The 21904-nt window shown below is 46.6% G+C and overlaps 2 protein-coding genes across 7 annotated transcripts in view; one reads left to right on the forward strand and one right to left on the reverse strand.

Annotated features, from left to right (window-relative positions):
- emilin2b (elastin microfibril interfacer 2b) overlaps positions 1 to 5206 on the forward strand; it is a 37041-nt gene extending 31835 nt beyond the window's left edge. For both annotated transcript variants that reach the window (XM_060932957.1, XM_060932961.1), the window contains 2 exons: positions 3537 to 3668; positions 3754 to 5206. In XM_060932957.1, the coding sequence (XP_060788940.1) occupies positions 3537 to 3668; positions 3754 to 4070 (449 nt within the window). In that variant the 3' untranslated portion in view covers positions 4071 to 5206. The remainder of the gene's footprint in view (positions 1 to 3536; positions 3669 to 3753) is intronic.
- Positions 5207 to 5309: 103 nt separating this feature from the next.
- The window catches only part of LOC132893783 (phosphatidate phosphatase LPIN2-like), a 64061-nt gene continuing 47466 nt past the window's right edge, over positions 5310 to 21904 (reverse strand). For 3 of the 5 annotated variants that reach the window (XM_060932933.1, XM_060932939.1, XM_060932921.1), the window contains 8 exons: positions 20672 to 20736; positions 20448 to 20589; positions 20209 to 20357; positions 13000 to 13086; positions 12724 to 12876; positions 12526 to 12640; positions 11570 to 11673; positions 5310 to 6968 (listed from right to left, as the gene is read on the reverse strand). In XM_060932933.1, the coding sequence (XP_060788916.1) occupies positions 6818 to 6968; positions 11570 to 11673; positions 12526 to 12640; positions 12724 to 12876; positions 13000 to 13086; positions 20209 to 20357; positions 20448 to 20589; positions 20672 to 20736 (966 nt within the window). In that variant the 3' untranslated portion in view covers positions 5310 to 6817. Of the gene's footprint in view, positions 6969 to 11569; positions 11674 to 12525; positions 12641 to 12723; positions 12877 to 12999; positions 13087 to 20208; positions 20358 to 20447; positions 20590 to 20671; positions 20737 to 21904 lie in introns of those variants that run through there. The other 2 variants (XM_060932928.1, XM_060932946.1) reach the window with 2 other exon arrangements.

The following is a 21904-nucleotide window of genomic DNA, read 5'->3' on the forward strand; positions in this document are numbered from 1 at the left end:
GGATCTTATGGCTGGTCTCCTCAGGCAGAAAAGGCGTTCAAAGACCTCAAGGACCGCTTCTGCACGGCACCCATTCTGGTTCTCCCGGACACCTCCCAACCATTCATCGTGGAGGTGGACGCCTCGGACAGTGGTGTCGGCGCGGTGCTCTCTCAACGTTCGGAAGGAAAGCTGCACCCCTGCGCTTACTTCTCCCACCGCCTGAGTCCTGCTGAGTCCCGGTACGATGTGGGGGATCGAGAACTGCTAGCGGTCAAACTGGCCCTTGAGGAGTGGAGGCACTGGCTGGAGGGAGCACAACATCCATTCCTGGTTTGGACTGACCACAAGAACCTGGAGTACCTCCAGCAAGCCAAGAGACTGAACCCTCGACAGGCTAGGTGGGCCCTGTTTTTCAGTCGGTTTGACTTCACCCTCTCATACCGCCCCGGCTCCAAGAACACCAAACCTGACGCACTGTCCAGACTGTTCTCTGCCACTAACAGGGAGAATGAAGTCGGGCCTATTATCCCTGTGTCCCGGATTGTGGCCCCTGTCCGCTGGGGTATTGAGGAGGCTGTCCGACGAGCCCAACGCCAGGACCCCGGTCCTGGGACGGGGCCACCAGGCCTCTTGTACGTCCCACATCAAGCCCGGGCCAAGGTTCTCCAGTGGGGTCACTCTTCCCCTCTCACCGCCCACCCGGGAGCTCGGAGGACCCTGGACTTCCTGAAAAGACGCTTCTGGTGGCCTAACATGGAGAAGGAAGTAAGGTCATTTGTCCTGTCCTGTGAGGTTTGCACCAGAACCAAGAACCCACGACAGCGTCCCCAGGGTCTCCTGCATCCTCTGACCATTCCCCGGCGTCCCTGGTCCCACGTGGCAGTCGACTTTATCACGGGTCTCCCTGAGTCACAAGGTAACACGGTCATTTTGGTCTTAGTTGACAGATTCTCCAAGGCCTGCCGCTTCATACCACTGTGCAAACTCCCCTCTGCTCTTGAAACTGCGAAACTTTTGTTTAATCATGTCTTCCGAGTCTTTGGTCTTCCACAGGACATCGTCTCAGACCGAGGGCCCCAGTTCTCCTCCCGAGTGTGGCACGGGTTCTGCAAGGTCATCGGAGCCACTGCCAGCCTCTCCTCTGGGTTTCACCCACAGTCCAATGGTCAGACGGAGAGGCTCAACCAGGACCTGGAAACCACCCTGCGAGGCCTGGCTATGGATAACCCGACATCGTGGAGCACCTGGCTGCCATGGGCGGAGTACGCCCACAACACCCTGCAGTCATCGGCCACCAAGCTGTCGCCATTCCAGTGCCAATTCGGGTTCCAGCCACCTCTGTTCCCGGACCAGGAGGAGGACGCGGGGGTGCCCTCGGTCAACCAATATGTGAGACGGTGTCGCAAGACCTGGAGCAAGGTCAGGAAGACCCTCATACAGACCTCCAGAACCAACCAGACTCAGGCCAACCGCCATAGAAGACCTGCACACGCTTTCCGCCCTGGGCAGCGTGTTTGGCTGTCCACTAAGGACCTTCCACTGCGGGTGGAGAACCGCAAGCTTGCTCCTCGCTACATTGGCCCCTTCAAGGTGGTGCGCAGGGTGAACCCTGTCTCCTACCGGCTCCAGTTGCCCCGGACTCTGAGGATCAACCCCACTTTCCATGTTTCCCTGTTACGGCCCGTACTGACGTCTACGTATGCCCCTGCCCCTAGGAACCCCCCACCCCCCCGCATCTTCCAGGGGCAGACTGTGTTCACTGTGAATCGCCTGCTTGACTCCCGCTGGGTCCGCGGCGGGTTGCAATATCTGGTGGACTGGGAGGGCTATGGTCCTGAGGAGCGCTGCTGGGTTCCTGCTCGGGATGTCCTTGATAAAGAACTATGTCGGGACTTCCATTCGGCCCATCCGGATCGCCCTGGGAACGTCAGGAGACGCTCCTAGGGGGGGGGTCCTGTTAGGACTAGGACTGTTTTGGCCTCTAGAGGCCGCTGTTATTTCCTTTTCATGTCGTGTTTATTTTGGCCTCTAGAGGCCGCCACTGTTCCTGTGTTTTGTGCTGTTATGTTTATCTCCAGTTTCCTTTGTACTGTGTTTTTTGATCTTCTTAGCTTTTGAATTTTTGCACTTTGCTTTTCTTTTGGATTATACTCTTTGGTTTTTTTTTGTCTTTTGTTTTGCCCTGTATATAGTGTATATAGTTTAAATAAACCTTTTGATTCTTTTTCTACTTCCGCCTCACGCCTCTGCATTTGAGTCATCCCCCTGGTGGCCTAGTGGGGGTTTGCTGGATTATCACACCAACGAACCAGGTTCGAATCCCAGCAAAACCCTAACAGTTCCTTCTTAGAAAGATATTTTTGAGAACGACTTTGTCAAAAAATAAAGTTGTACATTGCCAGTGTTTTTATTAATGAGTTTATTAGAGAGAGTGATTGCAAGGAAAGGCAGTGCACGGAGTTTAAAAAAAAAAATCTACCTAGTGTAGTAGTACGATTCTGCTTAGCCAAAAGTACGATGTTGTTCTGTGCATTTGATAGCTGTTGTGTATGATCAAGTTCGGAATGTGCTTGGAATGGTCTGTCAACATAATGTGTTCATAAGTGTAGAGGATTACGCAGCCAAATAGTTTTCAGTGGAGTTCACATCCCCTGTGCAGAGAAACAGCGGTTGCTTGTAGTGTGATATCAGGTTCAGAGTCCAGAGGGATATGGTTGCAAAAGGTTTGGGAAGTCACAGCGCACACAATGAATGAAAACCACTGGAGTAAAGAAGTTGATTGGGTTTAAAAAAAAAAAAAGTGATGTTTGGAAAAAGTTGACAGTGAGGTAATTGTTCAGGGATACACCATGACTAACTGTGAAACCATATTTCCATACAACCCTACTGAACAAATGTATCTAAAAATGTATATGAACATAAGAATGTTAAGTGTACCATATTGTGACATCTTTTTTTTTAAATTAGATTTTACTAATGATGTGGTAGTTGTTAGAATCATATTAGAACCATTTTGTATGTGTATCTGTACCTACATTGTGCTTACACTACTAATGGTGAACAGTAGTGTATATTGGTATGGTATGGGCACCAATATTAACTGATCTATTATGCTATACATTTAACAGTGAGGGCAGCACGGTGGTGTAGTGGTTAGCGCTGTCGCCTCACAGCAAGAAGGTCCAGGTTCGAGCCCCATGGCCAGCGAGGGCCTTTCTGTGCGGAGTTTGCATGTTCTCCCCGTGTCCGCGTGGGTTTCCTCCGGGTGCTCCGGTTTCCCCCACAATCCAAAGACATGCAGGTTAGGTTAACTGGTGACTCTAAATTGACCGTAGGTGTGAATGTGAGTGTGAATGGTTGTCTGTGTCTGTGTCAGCCCTGTGATGACCTGGCGACTTGTCCAGGGTGTACCCCGCCTTTCGCCCGTAGTCAGCTGGGATAGGCTCCAGCTTGCCTGCGACCCTGTAGAACAGGATAAAGCGGCTAGAGATAATGAGATGAGATGAGATTTAACAGTGAAGATGTATCTTCTATTTATGTTGGTTGTGTTCCAGGCCCTATGAGTGTAAGTGTTCCTGTGTCCTTTTCGGCTGGTCTGACCATCTTCCCATTCTCTGAAGAGGTTGGCATCATCCGCTTCAACAGAGTGCTGCTGAATGATGGAGGCCACTATGATCCACATACAGGTGCATATCCATGCACAGTGCAGTATACAGTAGGCATATTTGCAGACCAGTCAGAAGTGAATAAACTTCAGTTTATGCTCTCTAGGTGTGTTCACTGTGCCAACTGATGGCCGGTACCTGTTGAGTGTTGTGATAATGGCCCTGAAAGGAGAGCGAGTGGAAGCAGTCCTGTCAGTGGCCAATCGTAGCATCCAGAAGCTCGACACAGCTGGAGCAGAGGGTGTGGCCTCTACAGAGTGTCTCTGTGGAGGCTCTGCCTCTGCCAACCTCGTCCTTGATCTTGGACAAGGTCAGAAGGTGGGGGTCGTAAAGACATCAGGAACTCTGGCAATTTCAGCATCCACTGAGGTTCTTTCCACATTTAGTGGAGTTCTGCTTTATCCCATGCCAGCTAAAAGATAACACAAAGCTAAGAGAATGCATCGTTAGTATGACTTCATTCTTGGAGTGCCATAGCAATGTAGAATGCAAGTAGCGATGCCAATAACAATGCATCAAGGTAGTGATCAGGTTTTAGGGGTATGTTTTAAAGAGGTTCAATGTCAATATGTTAACCTTTAATGTAAATGTTAAATGTACTATACCACTATGTTTTCAGTTTTGGTATACATTTAACACCACAATTCTTAAGCTTCTAACAAAAAAAGATAAGACATTTAAATAAAAATATGGATGAGGATAATCCAATCAGATGGTGTCAAGAATCTTCCAAAAGTGGAAACAAAAACAATGACAAATTTGTACACAAGAACAGGGTTGAGATTAAACTGAATCAGTCTTGCCAAATACAAATGTGCGTTATTGGTTTCACAGACCAAATGTCTACTGTTATTTGGAAACCATGATTATCAAAGTTGTTTGTCTCTGTGTGTCAGCCCTGCGATGACCTGGCGACTTGTCCAGGGTGTACCCCGCCTCTCGCCCATAGTCAGCTGGGATAGGCTCCAGCTTGCCTGCGACCGTGCACAGGATAAGTGGCTACAGATAATGGATGGATAGATGGATGATTATCAAAGCTTATGTTATCAAATGAAACTGTTATCATCAGCACAAAGCAGGACCTCATAGCAATGGAATGTTGTACATTCCCATGGGGTTTTGTTTTCGGGTATCCAAGTGCCCTTTTTTTTTTTTAAGCTGTTCATTAAATGTATTGATATCTTGCTTCACTAAATATGTGCAAATAAAATATTAGGTTTGTTCTTGTTTAAATAATTGCCACTAGATTTTTTTTTTTTTAATTCTTCAAATATGTGTTCCATGAAGGACCGAGGCTTGAACATGCTAGTTTTGAAGATACAGTAATTTTTCACAGTGATGGCACCTGGATTTTATTTATAGAAATAAGCCAGGCAATATTTGTGTGTGGAGAAAACTTGTTCTATAAAATCCTGTGTTTCCAAAGTTTTTTTTTTTTCCTTTTTTTTAATTACTCAAACAATAGATTGTAAACATCAGTACAATTCATTTATACATTAATACATTTTCATTTATAGATGATAATTGTGTGTGGGTGTGTGGAAGTGTAATAGAATTTTTAAAACTGTGTAATATAATTTATGTAAAATATAACAATCTGTAACCATCCTCACTGTAATTTCAGTGGAACTACAATACAAATTTCCAAACAGCTTATTCAATATAAATAAATTTTTTTCCGGCAATCTCAGTATGAAAGCCAAATACAAAAAGTAAAGACATTTAAAAAAAACCCTGCTGTACATCATTTTAAAATGTGATGGATTACATTTCTTTCTAATAAAGCTTATAGCTTGAGCAAACTTTAAATTGGAGCAATTTTTTTTTAAATATCCGACTACAGACTATTCTACAAACCAATGTGTAAACAAGCTTCCAGTTTCATATAAAGCCTTTTATAGTCTCCTGTGACTTTTTTTTTTTTAAGACTTGGTCTAAAGTGAAATAAAAATATATGTACATTATCAAAATTTGTCTTACAGTGGGGCAGCTAGTATTATTTATAACTGACTTATTAACATAATTCATCTCTCCACTTTCACAACATAATCAGTTTAATCAGCAGCATTACACAGACAGGCCAGTTAAATGGGATAGAAATATGGAAAATTACAGACAAAACACAATAACACACTGATTGTGATGGTAAGTCAACTAACTGGCATATGTTTGTTTATTTATTTATTTATTGTGAGGAGGGAGGAATCAAGAGAACCTGGAGTCAACTCGCACCAACATGGAGTGGACATGCAAAACTCAACACAGACCATAACCTGAGCTTAGGCTCAAACTGGAGGCCCTGGAGCCATGAGGCTGCTCCACACTTGCAGACATGAGGCTTTTAGCTGAGACCTACTATACATGCTACAAAAAATATCAAATAAAGTTACTTTTATATAGGTCAGTTTGTCTAAAGTAAATTCTGTATAGGGTGGTGTAGTGGTTAGCCCTGTTACCTCATAGCAGGAAGGTTCTGGGTTTGAACCTCGTGGCTTTTCTGTTTGCAGTTTGCATGTTCTCCCTGTGCCTGCGTGGTTTTTCCTCCGGGCACTCCGGTTTCCTCCCACAGTCCAAAAATATGAGGATTAGGTCAACTGGCTACTCTAAATTGCCCATTGGTGTGAATGTGAGCTTAAAGCAATTTCAGGCTTAAACTTAATACTCGTGTCTAGAAATAGGTTTAATAATTGTAGATTTTGTGTCGTCATCGTTTGTTTAACCTCTTGTCAAACGGGGATGCTCTTGAGCCATTTGGCTGTATCGGTGTCAAGTTCTATTAGACCTTCCAGGCTGTTTGGGGGTCGCAAGGTTGGGCAGGCATGGATTAAGTGCTGCAATGTCTGTGGCAAACCACATTTGCAGGTATGGTTATCGCACGCACCAATGGATTTAAGGAATGCGCGAGTCCTGCAACAGCCAGTGTGTATACAATTCAGTTGCGCCCAGGCCTTATGATCCAGCTGATGGCCACTGGGCTTGACAGTGGGAGTCTTGATGAACATGTGGAGTCTTGTTGTAATTTTGTTGTAATCTCATAAGAAATCTTCAATATATTTGAATAAATTCTAAATATTGATCGTTTTTCTGTTCAGCAATTTTATGCTTAAAATGTTTGAATAATTATAAACAGTAACTGTGATTTAGCTAAAATTAATTCAGGTCTCCACCAATCAGAGTAACAGGATGTCTTCCTGACTAATCTCAGCAACAGGCTGCCTCCAGTAGCAGAAGGAACTGAATTTTGGATAATTCAGAGCAGCACTTTGCTCTTTGCCAACCAAAGGGAAAATGTGGTCCACTAGCTCACTGAGGTGATTATATCTGCAAAACATACACAGAAAGAAAACAGTTCTTCACCAAGGTCACAAATCCGACTATATTTAGAATTATGTAATAAAATGACAGGGTTGTGAACTTCAGTTTTGTGATGAAGACAATAAATTGAAAGGACATTTAAATTTAAAGACTGAGCATTTCATAGAAGTAATTTTACTGTTTAGATTACCATCCTCCCCTCCATGAATCTCCACCTTATCATGGTGGAGGGGTTTGAGTGCCTGAGTGATCCTAGGAGCCATGTTGTCAGGTGCCATTTGTGGAGGAGGGCAGCAAGGAAGCACGAAATATTGCCTGGAACAGGGATACTGGGACCCTGTCCTGGAGTCAGGCCTGGGAAGGGGGCTTGTTGGTGAGCACCTGGTGGTTGGGCCTTTACCTACAGGGCCCAGCTGGGCTCAGCCCAAAAGAGCCATATGGATCCTCCTTCCTGTGGGCCCACCATCTGCAGGGGGAGCCACAGGGGTCCGGTGCATTGTGAATCGGGCAGTGGCTAAAGGTTAGAAGTTAGCCTTGGTTAGAAGTTACGGACAGGTGTGTACATATATACTTATAGCCCCCCAGTTTGGCATTTATTTGTTGGAGGTTTTCCCTGGTGAACAATGTTCAGGTTTCTTCCTTGCACCTCCAAGATCGGGAATGGGCTTTGATATTTGCTTGCACTTATAGAATTATATTGTTTTACTGGAGGACTTCAACATTCACGGGGCAACAAAAGTGAAACCTGGAGGAACAGCCTGCCTGACATGAAACTGAATGGTGTTTTGTTATTGGACTTCTGTGCTAATCACAGTTTGTCCATAATAAGCACCATGTTTGAGCATGGGGTGTTCATAAGTGTACTTGGCACCAGGACACCCTTGGCCATAGGTTGATGATCAATTTTGTAGTCATGTCATCAGTTGTGCAACTGTATGACACTTGGGTGAAGACAAGAGCTGAGCTGTCAACTGATCACCACCTGCCACAGCCCAGCAGAACTAGCACCAAGTGCTGGTCACCCTCCGAAAGGAGCAAGAACAACAGTTCAAGGGGGAGGATGCAGAACAGATCCGGTACATCAAAACATACAGTGATGGTGGGCTGGGAAGTTTTGGCAGAAGATCTTCAACTCCCTTTGGCAGAAATTCTGCTGCATTCTGAGGGAGATCGGGGACATTGATTCCAAATGGGCCATGTTCCACACTTCCGTTGCCGAGGCAGCTGTACAGAGCTGCAGCCATAAGGTTGTTGGTTCCTGTCCTGGTGGAAAGTCCTGAACCCGGTGGTGGGACCAGTGGTAAAGGGAGCCATCAAGCTGAAGGAGGAGTCCTTTCAAGCTTGTTTAGCTTGTAGAACTCTGGAGGTAGCTGACAGATAGCAACTGGCCAAGTGGAGTACAACTTTGGCAGTTGCGGAAGCAAAACTCCAGTGTAGCCATGGAGCATGACTTTCGGTTGGCCTTGAAGAGATTCTGGCAAAATGTTCAACGACTAAGAAGGGGAAAGCAGTGCTTTGCCCTTACTATATACAGTGGGGATGGAGTGCTGCTGACCTCATAAGATATAGTCAGGCGGTGTTAGGAATACTTTGAGGATCTCATGAATCCCACTGACACACCTTCCATTGAGTAAGCAGACTCCTCTATGCATTACTGCAGACCAGGTCAGAGGTCAACTGAGGAAGCTTCACCCCAGGAAAGCAGCAGGCCCGGACAAGGTGTGTCCCTGACTACTGAAGACCTGTGCTGCTGAACTGGGTGAACCACTCCAACGCATCTTCAACCTCAGCCTGCAGCTGGGGAGAGTGCCCACCCTCTGGAAGGCATCATGTATCGTTCCAGTTCCCAAAAAGAATCGGCCCAGCGAGCTGAACGACTTCCGACCGGTGGCACTCACTTCACATCTGATGAAGACATTTGAGCGGCTCTGCCTCAGCCTCCTCAGACCCCAGGTACAACATGCCCAGGACTGTCTGCAGTTTGCGTACTGGGCAGGTGTTGGTGTGGAAGACCCCATCCTCTACCTGCTACACCGAGCCCACTCGCATCTGGATAAGGGAAATGGCACAGTGAGGATCCTCTTCATGGACTTCTCGAGTGCCTTCAACACCATACAGCCCCTATTGCTTCAGGACAAACTGAACAGGATGCAAGTGGACCCCTGCCTGGTCACCTGGATCTCCAGCTACCTCACTGACAGGCTGCAGTACATCAGGCTGAAGGACATCACGTCTGACACTGTAATTAGCAGCACTGGAGCACCCCAGGGCATGGTGCTGGCCCCTCTTCTCTTCACCCTGTACACCACAGACTTCTGCTACAACTCGGAGCTGTGTCACATTCAGAAGTTTGCCGATGACACAGCCATCATTGGGTGTATCAGTGATGACAGAGAGGAGGAGTATAGGAGCCTGGTGAGGGACTTTGCTGTGTGGTGCAACAGGAACCATCTGCAGCTCAACACCTCGAAGACCAAGGAGCTGGTCATTGACTTTGGGAGGTCCAGACCAAGGTCACGACCAGTTCTGATCGAGGGAGTCGAGGTGGAGGCTGTGGATTCCTACAAGTACCTTGGGCTGTGGCTAGACAGCAAGCTGGACTTGCAACACCAAACACTTATACAGGAAGGGACAGAGCAGGCTATACTTCCCTAGGAGGCTGCGGTCCTTCAACATCTGCAGGAAACTCCTGTGGATGTTCTATCAGTCTGTGGTCGCCAGTGTCCTGTTTTACACCATGGTGTGCTGGGGGGCAGCACATCCAAGAAGGACACATCCAGGATGGACAAACTGATCAGGCAGGCCGGCTCTGTGGTCGGCATGAAGCTGGACTCTCTGGTGACGGTGGCAGAGAAGAGGACTATGGACAAACTATTGAACATCATGGATGATGCCAGTCACCCTCTGCACACCGTCATCAGCAACCAGAGGAGCCTGTTCAGTGACAGAATGCTCCTTACCAAGTGCAGGATGAACAGACTCAAAAACTCCTTTGTCCCTCATGCCATCAGACTGTACAACTCCTCTCTGGGGGGGGAGGAGGGGTAACAGGAGGACAGAGGATGGGAAGGAGCAGTAGCCTAGCATAACAATAAGCAATACCGGACAATGTGCAATATAAAGTGCAATATCTCTCCTACCGCCGCCCCCCCACTCCCCACCTTTCCCCCCTCCTTCCCCCCTTACTCTCTTCCCCATATCTTATTATTTTATATTTGTATATGTAAATACTTAATTTATTTTAATTTATCTAGAAGTTTTTCTCCATTTCTTTTCTCTGTTTATCTGTAATGATGCTGCTGGAATCTTAATTTCCCTGAGGGAACTCTCCCAGAGGGATCAATAAAGTTTTATCTAATCTAATCTAATCCTGTGGGGTCCCAGGCTGGCTGCTATGGGCCCTGTAAAACTGGAGCGAGAGCTTGGTTTACCTTGCCAGCAATAAGTCAGACTCGTTCTCATTGTGTATTTGTCTTCAACAGGGCTGTGCTTTGTCACCGAATTCAACTTTGTCAACTTTTATGGACAGAATTTCTAGACATTGCCAATGGGTGTCAGATTTGGAGGGCTCAGGATCACATGGTGTCTTTTTGCAGATGTGGTCCTGTTGGCTTAATCGAGCCGTGACATTCAGCTTGCACTGGGGAGGTTGCAGCTGAGTGTGAAGCGGCTGGGATGAGAATCGGCACATCCAAGTCTGAGGCTATGGTTCTAAGCTGAAAAGGAGTTAATTGCCTGCTCTGGGTTCAGGATGAGTCCTTGCCTCAAGTGATATAGTTCAGGTATCTTAGGTTCTTGTTCTTGAGTGAGGGAAGAATGGAGTGAGAGATTGACAGATGGATTGGTGCAGCTTTTTTGTCTGTTGTCATGAAGAGACTGCTGAGCCAAAAGGCAAAGCTATCTATTTACTGGTCAAACTAGGTTCCTACCCACACCTATGGCCACAAGCTTTGAATAGTAATCGCACAGTGATTGCTGATACAAGTGGTGGAAATGGGTTTGTCCAAAAGGTGTCTGGGCTCACCCTTAGAGACAGGGTGAGGAGTTCTGACTTTTGGGAGGGGCTCAGAGTAGAGACTCTGCTCCTCTGCATTAAATGGAGCCAGCTGAGGTGGTCTGGGCATCTGTTTAGGATGCCTCCCAGATGCCTCCTAGCTGAGGTGTTCCAGGCATGTCCAAACAGGAGGAGACCCTGCAGCAGACCCAGGACACACTGGAGAGATTATATCTCTTGGCTGGCTTGGGAATGCTTTAGTGTCCTCCTGTAAGAGCTGGAGGAGATGGCGGGGAGAGGGAGGATCTCTGCTGAAACTTCTGCCCCATGACCTTGGTCTGGATAAGTGGCAGAAAATGGACGGATGGATGGATATTGCTATTCTCCCCAGAGAAGTCCTCCAGGATGGTAATTTATATAGTAAAGTATTTTATACAGCTTCACAGCTTTATATCCAGCTTGATTCAGGAGAGTATATATGTATATTTTGGAGTAGTCATGTTCAGAAGCGGTGCTATACAATTTAAATTATTTATTCATTAACTCTGCATTGACTCTGGTCCTAGTGCAGAAGACAACTTTGAAGACAGTTTATGTAAAGTCATAAACTTACGATGTCTTGTTGCCTTTGGTCAGCTCCTGAATGACCTCTCCTTTAGGGTTTACTGTGAATATGTGACTTGTAGGAACTTGCACCTGCTTGTAGGCAAACACATCCTGGAAGCACACAAATTTGAGCTTTTATTATATGCTTTGCAAACAAATATGCACTTAAAATCACAAGTTCTTTTTTTAACATTCTTTCATGAGGTGGGTAAATAGGCCTATGACAAACATATCAAGATATGTAAAGATATTTCCACAATATGTAATAGGATATGTATACCAATGTTATTTGTGAAGACTGCAAGCAAAACAGTAGTGTGTCATTCAAATAATGCATGAAAGACTTAATTGATTTCTGTAGAAATTAAATCAACACAAAAAAGGAGAATGAAGCCTTTGGTACAAAAATAGTTTTACCTTCTAATCACCTATTTGCTGCTATGAGTAACAGTGGAGACTGTTAGTGTTAAAAAAAAAAAAAGTACAGAGGACACCAGTAATATTACACAAAAGGGCCATAGTTTATTACAGTACTGATGTATCATCTGATCATCTTGCCTTAAATGGGAAATGTCTAAGAAGTTGTTGAATAGAACTAACCACGGGCAATATTTTCAGATATGTAGCACCTGAACCTGGCTTGGCTTTGTAACTAAGTCACTCAACAACAGACAGATTTCTGTTATGGAAAACCTATAAACACTCAAGTAGCCTTCATAGGGTGAATACCACAGGCAAGCAGTAGAGTGCTAAGTAACAGTAGTTTGCTGAAGACCTCCCTGTGGCTGCACCTTCATTACAATGCATAAATTGCAACATTAGCTTGACTCCAGAGTTGTATTAAAATTGCAATCAAGAGCTTGAAACCACTTGTGTAACAATAGCTATAATACAGTATGTGGTTTGTAAATAACCACGCAAATCTAAGAATTGTAAGAAAATGAAAATTGCATAAAAGCTCACATTGCTGCGGTTGCCAAAGGCTGCGTAGAAAGGTTGAGAGTTTGAAAGGAACAAATTTCTGATGTCAGTTAAGCACTCAATCTTGAACTTCTCTGGTTTCTTCTCAATCAGCTCCCTGGAAACAAAGCACAAAACCAATCAAAAAGCTGTGCTGTATTTAGGCTTCATATTGTAACCGCTAGATAAAACTGTGTGTACCTGTGGAAAGCCGAAAGCAGGCTGCTCGGTGAGAGCATGAGAGGCCCTGGTGGTAAAATGACACCACTGTCATTAACCCCTTGTAAATATCCTCTAGTAATATCAGCCATCCCAATCGCACGTGCTGAGCAGTATAAGAACTTGTAGCCATTCCTGTAAAATAAAACACACACAATAATGAATGAATTGTGTGGCTCCTCTATATTGTGCCTCTAAAGGCATTAGAATGTAAATGGGTTAAATAATTTGATAATCATGGCTGGTGTTGTAGCTTACTCATGAATAGTGTGGTAGAGCTTAGCAATGCCCTGATGTGTCCAGTCTTTTCCAAACTGTGGAAGGAAATGTCCTAAAACGTCAGACCTAATAAAGGCAATTCCAGGTAGTGAGATGGTGTTCACATGATTATACCAACTCTTAAATTAACCAGTTAAGAAACTTGATGACCAAGCTTTAAAACACCTGATACTTTTAGTATGTTGTATTTAATACATTTATATAATCACTTTTATGAAGAAACTTGAAACAGCACTGTAACAAGAAAAGACTATAAATCAGAAGATATGCCCAACTCTTGTGTTAAACAGGAACTTGTCCAAGAGTTTTCAACCTTATTCTAACCAGGCTTTAAATTTGCACTTTATGGCCAAAAATTTGTGGACACTTGACCATCATAGCCATATGTGCACAATTAAGCACAACAGCAACACATCAAAATCTAGTGGAAAGCCTTCCCAGAAGAATGGAGGTTAAAACAGCAATGGGGAACTACAACCCCAATTCCAAAAAAGTTGGGACAAAGTACAAATTGTAAATAAAAACGGAATGCAATGATGTGGAAGTTTCAAAATTCCATATTTTATTTAGAATAAAACATAGATGACATATCAAATGTTTAAACTGAGAAAATGTATCATTTAAAGAGAAAAATTAGGTGATTTTAAATTTCATGACAACACATCTCAAAAAAGTTGGGACAAGGCCATGTTTACCACTGTGAGACATCCCCTTTTCTCTTTACAACAGTCTGTAAACGTCTGGGGACTGAGGAGATGTGGCAGCGGGGGCATGGCCAAGCAGCAGTCTGTGAATGGAGGGCGGGGTCGGGGAAGGTAAGTGGCTAGTTCATTGCACCTGATGTTAATTTGCGTGTGTGTGTGTTGCAGGGATGGAGTATAAAGGGAGGGGGAGAGGAGAGAAGAGGCTTGCTCCCCAACCAGACGACTGATGTGTGTGCGTGTCTGTGTGACTGGGAGTTTGTTAAAAAGGCTGAAAAGCTGCAAATAAAGAGTTTTGTGAAACTCAGTTCTGGCCTGCCGCACTTCTGTGCTCCACCCACCCGCTCAACATACCACAGTGGTGCCGAAACCTGGGACGCACAGAAGGGAACCGCCCCATGGAGTCCTCCCCGTTCAAGGAGCTCATCCTGACCCTCGCTACCGCCCAGCAGAACCTGCATCAAGAGCTGACCACCCTCCGGAAGGAGCAGCAGCAGCGCTTCGAAGCCTTGATGCTGGCCCAGCGGGAAGATCGCCAGGCGTTCCGGCACCGGCTCACGTCAGCAGGGCCGCCGGCCGCCGCCACCCTCACGAAGATGGGACCGCAGGACGATCCGGAAGCGTTCCTCGCTCTCTTTGAGCAAACAGCCGAGGCGTGGGGGTGGCCGCTGGAGCAGCGCGTGGCGCGCCTCCTCCTGCTCCTAACTGGCGAGGCGCAGCTCGCAGCGTAGCAGCTCCCTGCTGACAGCCGGCTGGTCTTTCCCGACCTGAGGAAAGCCATCCTGCAGCGGCTTGGCCGCTCCCCGGAACAACACCGTCAGCACTTCCGGACGCTGACACTGGAGGAGGTCGGCCAGCCGTTTACATTCAGCCAGCAACTCCGGGACGCTTGCCTGTGGTGGCTGAGAGCGGAACACCGCGACGCTGAGGAGATCATCGATCTGGTGGCACTGGAGCAGTTTATCTCTCAACTTCTGGAAGGAACGGCGGAATGGGTCCAGTGTCACCGCCCGGCGTCGCTGGAACGAGCCATCGAGCTGGCGTAGGACCATCTGGAGGCGGCGCTGACGGCAGGCAGACGAGGCGCCTCCCCTCGCTTCTCTTCCCCCTCTCTCTCTCCTGTCTCTTGTCCCCCTCCCCACCCCGTTCCCCTGCCATGAAGGTGGCGGCTGGCTCCTCCCCAGCCGGCCCGTCGCACCCGTGGTGTCCTCCTATCTCCCTCTTCTGTGTCTGTGTTGTCTCCCCCTCAGGTGAGTGACACCCATAACACCAGTGCAGAGGGAAAGCCTGGGCCGGTGTGCTGGCGTGGCGGGGAATCGGAGCGTCTCCCGAATCAGAGCCCCGCAAGGGAGGTGGGGGCTGTCATCCGGATCCCCGACGCGCCAGAAACCACCCCCGATCGAGCCGGAGCGTATCGCGTACCGGTGAGTATTCAAGGGGATACATATCACGCTTTGGTGGATTCCGGTTGCAATCAGACCTCAATTCACCAACGCCTGGTGCAAGGTGAGGCATTGGGGGGTGCACAAGCAGTGAAAGTGTTGTGTGTGCACGGGGATGTTCACCATTACCCTCTAGTGTCTGTCCATATTCTATTCTGGGGCCAAACGCATAAAATGAAGGCGGCGGTTAATCCTAGTCTTACCCACTCGTTGATCTTGGGTACTGATTGGCTGGGATTTAAAGAATTAATGGAATATTTAACACACAGTGGGTCCTGCCCTAGTAGGTCACGGGAAGATCCTGGTGTGGCATTGGCTGGAGAAGCTGTCACAGAGCCTTCTGCGTCAACACCGCGTCGGAGTGAGGAGCCCTCCGCTCCTCCTCCCTCTCTGAGATTCCCTTGGGGATTTCCCGTTACAGCAGTCGCGAGACGAGACTCTGCGGCATGCGTTTGACCAAGTGAGAGTAATCGATGGTCAAACTCTTCAGCCGAGCGCGGCGCCAACCTTCCCCTATTTTGCTATTATGAAAGATAGATTGTACCGAGTGACGCAGGACACTCAAACCAAGGAACAAGTAACCCAGTTGTTAATCCCAAAGAGCCGTAGGGAACTCGTATTCCATGCGGCTCACTTTAATCCCATGGCTGGACACTTGGGGCAAGACAAAACACTAGCCCGAATAATGGCCCGGTTCTATTGGCCTGGGATTCGCAGGGATGTCCGTCGGTGGTTTGTGGCGTGCCGTGAATGCCAATTAGTAAATCCCGTGGCCACACCAAAAGCGCCGTTGCACTCTCTTCCTCTAATTGAAACCCCGTTTGAGCGAATTGGGATGGATCTCGTCGGGCCATTAGATCGGTCAGCACGGGGATATCGCTTTATTTTAGTTCTGGTGGACTATGCAACGCGATATCCAGAGGCAATGCCTCTCCGCAATATCTCAGCACGCAGTATTGCGGAAGCGCTCTTCCGCGTTATCTCCCGGGTTGGGATTCCGAAAGAAATCCTGACAGACCAAGGCACCTCGTTTGTCACGCACACTGCGCGAGCTGTATGGGTTACTGGGGATTAAGTCCATCCGCACCAGTGTCTATCACCCACAAACGGATGGATTAGTAGAGTGATTCAACCAGACACTCAAAAACATAATCCGGAAATTCGTTAGTGAAGATGCGCGTAATTGGGATAAGTGGCTCGAACCCCTGTTGTTCGCAGTACGAGAGGTCCCACAAGCCTCCACAGGGTTTTCTCCCTTCGAATTATTATATGGGCGTAAGCCGCGTGGCATTCTGGATGTGCTGCGGGAAAATTGGGAGGAAGGACCTTCACCGAGTAAAAATGAAATCCAGTATGTTCTTGACCTGCGCGCAAAACTCCACACCCTCACGCAATTAACACAGGAGAATTTACGGCAGGCACAAGAACGTCAAAGCCGGCTGTACGACAGGGGCACGCGCCTTAGAGAATTCATGCCGGGAGAAAAAGTACTCGTATTATTGCCCACGTCGAGTTCTAAATTAGTCGCCAAGTGGCAAGGGCCCTTCGAGGTCACACGGCGAGTCGGGGATGTCGACTATGAGGTAAAGCGAACGGATAGGGGCGGGGCACTGCAAGTATACCACCTCAACCTTTTAAAACGCTGGAATGAGGGGGTCCCCGTGGCGTTGCTGTTGGTCGTCCCGGAGAAGGCGGAGCTGGGGCCGGAGGTAAAAAAGATAACATCGCGGACCACTCCGGTCCCTTGTGGAGACCACCTCTCGCCGACCCAACTCACGGAGGTAGCCAGGTTGCAGAAGGAATTTTCCGACGTGTTCTCGCCCCTTCCAGGTCGTACCCACCTCATAGAACACCACATTGAAACACCCCCGGGGTGGTAGTGCGTAGCTGCCCTTACCGCTTGCCCGAACACAAGAAAAAGGTGGTTCGGGATGAACTCAAGGCCATGCTCGAAATGGGCATAATCGAGGAGTCCCACAGCGACTGGAGCAGCCCAGTGGTCCTGGTTCCCAAGACTGATGGGTCGGTCCGGTTCTGTGTGGACTATAGGAAGGTCAATGCGGTGTCTAAATTTGACGCGTACCCAATGCCTCACATTGATGAGTTGCTTGATCGGTTAGGCGCTGCTCGCTTTTATTCGACACTGGATCTAACCAAGGGATATTGGCAGATCCCCTTGACTCCTCTATCCCGAGAGAAAACGGCCTTTTCCACACCGTTTGGTTTACACGAATTCGTCACGTTCCCCTTTGGGTTGTTTGGGGCGCCCGCTACGTTCCAGCGGCTTATGGACAGGGTCCTCCGCCCTCATGCTGCCTACGTGGCCGCCTACCTAGATGACATAATAATATATAGTCATGATTGGCCGTGGCACTTGGAACACCTGAGGGCTGTTCTAAAGTCGCTGAGGCGAGCGGACCTCACAGCTAACCCAAAAAAGTGTGCGATTGGGCGGGTGGAAGTACGGTATCTGGGGTTCCACTTGGGTCATGGGCAGGTGCGTCCCCAAATTAACAAGACTGCAGCGATTGTGGCCTGCCCGAGGCCCAAGACCAAAAAGGAGGTGAGGCGGTTCTTGGGGCTGGCTGGCGATTATCGTAGGTTTATACCTAACTATTCGGACGTCACCAGCCCGCTAACCAACCTCACTAAAAAGGGGGCTCCAGATCCGGTCCAGTGGATGGAGCAGTGCCAACAGGCCTTCTCGGAGGTAAAAGCTGCACTGTGTGGGGGGCCACTTTTACACTCCCCTGACTTCTCTCTCCCCTTTATTTTACAGACTGATGCATCGGACAGGGGGCTGGGGGCCGTTTTGTCCCAGGAGGTGGAGGGTGAGGAGCGCCCGGTGCTGTACATCATCCGGAAGCTGTCGATGCGTGAGAGCAAGTACAGCACAATTGAAAAGGAGTGTCTCGCCATCAAGTGGGCGGTCCTCGCCCTCCGATACTACCTGCTGGGGCGCCCTTTCACTCTCTGTTCGGCCCACGCGCCCCTCCAGTGGCTCCACCGCATGAAGGATGCCAATGCGCGGATCACCCGTTGGTATCTCGCGCTCCAGCCATTTAAGTTCGAGGTGATCCACAGGCCGGGGGTGCAGATGGTGGTGGCGGACTTCCTGTCCCATCGGGGGGGGAGTCAGCTTCAGGCCGGACAGCTCCCCGGCCTGAGTCGGGTGGTGGGGGTATGTGGCAGCGGGGGCGTGGCCAAGCAGCAGTCTCTGAATGGAGGGCGGGGTCGGGGAAGGTAAGTGGCTAGTTCATTACACCTGATGTTAATTTGTGTGGGTGTGTGTGTGTTGCAGGGATGGAGTATAAAGGGAGGGGGAGAAAAGAGAAGAGGCTCACTCCCCAACCAGACGACTGATGAATGTGTACGTGTCTGTGTGACTGGGAGTTTGTTAAAAAGGCTGAAAAGCTGCAAATAAAGAGTTTTGTGAAACTCAGTTCTGGCCTGCCGTACTTCTGTGCTCCACCCACCCGCTCAACATACCACAGGAGACAAGTTGCTCAAGTTTAGGGATAGGAATGTTAACCCATTCTTGTCTAATGTAGGATTCTAGTTGCTCAACTGTCTTGGGTCTTTTTTGTCGCATCTTCCGTTTTATGATGCGCCAAATGTTTTCTATGGGTGAAAGATCTGGACTGCAGGCTGGCCAGTTCAGTACCCGGACCCTTCTTCTATGCAGCCATGATGCTGTAATTGATGCAGTATGTGGTTTGGCATTGTCATGTTGGAAAATGCAAGGTCTTCCCTGAAAGAGACGTCATCTGGATGGGAGCATATGTTGCTCTAGAACCTGGATATACCTTTCAGCATTGATGGTGTCTTTCCAGATGTGTAAGCTGCCCACGTCACACGCACTAATGCAACCCCATACCATCAGAGATGCAGGCTTCTGAACTGAGCGCTGATAACAACTTGGGTTGTCCTTCTCCTCTTTAGTCCGAATGACATGGCGTCCCTGATTTCCATAAAGAACTTCAAATTTTGATTCGTCTGACCACAGAACAGTTTTCCACTTTGCCACAGTCCATTTTAAATGAGCCTTGGCCCAGAGAAGACGTCTGCGCTTCTGGATCATGTTTAGATATGGCTTCTTCTTTGAACTAGAGTTTTAGCTGGCAACGGCGGCTGGCACAGTGAATTGTGTTCACAGATAATGTTCTCTGGAAATATTCCTGAACCCATTTTGTGATTTCCAATACAGAAGCATGCCTGTATGTGATGTAGTGCCGTCTAAGGGCCCGAAGAGCACGGGCACCCAGTATGGTTTTCCGGCCTTGACCCTTACGCACAGAGAATCGTCAAAAGATTCAGAGAATCTGGAAGAAATTATACACTGTAGATGATGATAAGTTCAAACTCTTTGCAATTTTACACTGTCGAACTCCTTTTTGATATTGCTCCACTATTTGTCGGCGCAGAATTAGGGGGATTGGTGATCCTCTTCCCATCTTTACTTCTGAGAGCCGCTGCCACTCCAAGATGCTCTTTTTATACCCAGTCATGTTAATGACCTATTGCCAATTGACCGAATGAGTTGCAATTTGGTCCTCCAGCTGTTCCTTTTTTGTACCTTTAACTTTTCCAGCCTCTTTTTGCCCCTGTCCCAACTTTTTTGAGATGTGTTGCTGTCATGAAATTTCAAATGAACCAATATTTGGCATGAAATTTCAAAATGTCTCACTTTTGACATTTGATATGTTGTCTATGTTCTATTGTGAATACAATATCAGTTTTTGAGATTTGTTAATTATTGCATTCCGTTTTTATTTACAATTTGTACTTTGTCCCAACTTTTTTGGAATCAGGGTTGTAACTCTGGAATGTGTTCAACAAACACATATGGGTATTACTGGTCAGGTGTCCACATTTGGCCATATAGTGTACTTTAGGAAACTGTACCAACAAAATTTGTTCGAAAATATTGCAACAAAAATAATAAAATACATTTTTAAAGTGTCTCCTATCAGTAGAAGACTATGTAAACAACGATACGTGGAATATCACTTGATATCTGTATCAATATTGATATGATAACATACTTAGTGATGGTGCCATCAATGTCAGAGATGACAATCTTGTCATTCCAATGCCATAGATAGATGCTGCCCTCACATCGACATGTGCCCTGGTACTGTGTTGTGATACTAAACACCACATCATTCGGCCCCTCCTTAAGGCCCAGACTTGCCTTTTACAGACATAAAAATAGGCAGAATCACTTTCTCAATTACTTCATACATCTTTTTAAAAAAAAAAGAATATCTAATTTGCCTCTTACAATCTGATCTGATGAGAGCCGTAATGATTTCTTGTAGGAGTGTGTGTGTTTATGGCCTGCTGCTTGTATGCGCTCAACACATTCGGCTGTGTTCACCTCCTTAGAGTCTTCATCAGTGGACGAGTCTGCTGCTGCCATTTGCCTGGAAAAACATCAAACATTCAAATGACACAGGGAACTATGCAGAAGCATTTTATGGCTTACATCAATAAAACTGTGCTTACTGTGGATCAGGGCTGTCCTGATAATGGTGCAGGTTTCCACTGAATGCCAGGTGTTGGGTCTCTGACTGCAGAAAATGAGCCAAATATTTAAAAAATTATATAAACTACCCAGGTACTGTTTGCACATACAGTTTTGGTCAGAAGTTTACATAGAGTGACATGAATGTCATCTTGGATATGAATGTCGTGGCAATATTTGGGCCTTCAGTAATTTCTTTGAACTGTTCTTTTTCTGTGGCAGAATGATTGTACAGCAGTGGCGGCTGGTAGTCTTTCAAACAGGGGAGGCTGGTCAGTTACGATATTTCCAGATTTTAAAAGAAAAAACATCAATTTTGCCCATACTCTTGCCTCTGATCTGGCTGATTGTTGGCAGGGTCACAAACTGTGAAATAACAGGTTCTTTTGGCCCATTAGCCTACTGTCCAATATACATGATGGTGGTGTTGGGGGGGGGTATATTTTAACATTTTATATTTTAAAATTGTGGCATGTTTTTTAAAAATTGATCATTATTGAAAGCAGCTCTTTGTCAGGAACCTCAGCAGTAACAGCAGAGTGTTCTGGAATAGGCACAAGCACTGACCTTGGGGAGCCAAACATAGAGCTGGGTGCCACACATTTCATTCAATGACACTTTCCCTATATTTTACTTATTTTGACTGAGAAATGTTTTATTGACAATTTTGATAACCCTTCACTTTTAATCCAGGTCTGTAGTGTGAAATGTTCTCGGCTGTGTTTTTGTTTAAAAATGTTTTCCAAATTGTAGCTGTGTTTAATTCATATCCAGAAAAATATATATTCCAATATAATATACTCAGCATAAACATTTTAAATAGATTCTATATTTTTGGTCCATCCATGACATATTACTAAAGTAGCCTATTTACTGTTGTTGATGTGGGTCACTTGCTGTTAGCCAATTCACTTTCTCGTACCAGGAGAGCTGAAAGGAATGAGTATTATTCCCTACCTTTTTCACCAAGTCAATTTGAGGCGTTGCTCTACCCTGCTCTTTAATTTTAATTTTTTCCTCGAAAGGAAGACGGGCAAATGGCTTCCCCAAAATTAAATCAGCAATGCTTGGCATCCATGCGCAGCTTTCTTGCTAGCTGACTAGCCCTCTCAAGTTCAGTCACTCAAATAAACGAAATTTCTGGAACTAAGATAGCAAACTTGACAACACTATATTTACACTTTATTTACAATGAAAATATATACAAACTAAAA

Source organism: Neoarius graeffei, chromosome 1 (genome assembly GCF_027579695.1).
Source record: "Neoarius graeffei isolate fNeoGra1 chromosome 1, fNeoGra1.pri, whole genome shotgun sequence".
NCBI classification, from domain to species: domain Eukaryota; kingdom Metazoa; phylum Chordata; class Actinopteri; order Siluriformes; family Ariidae; genus Neoarius; species Neoarius graeffei.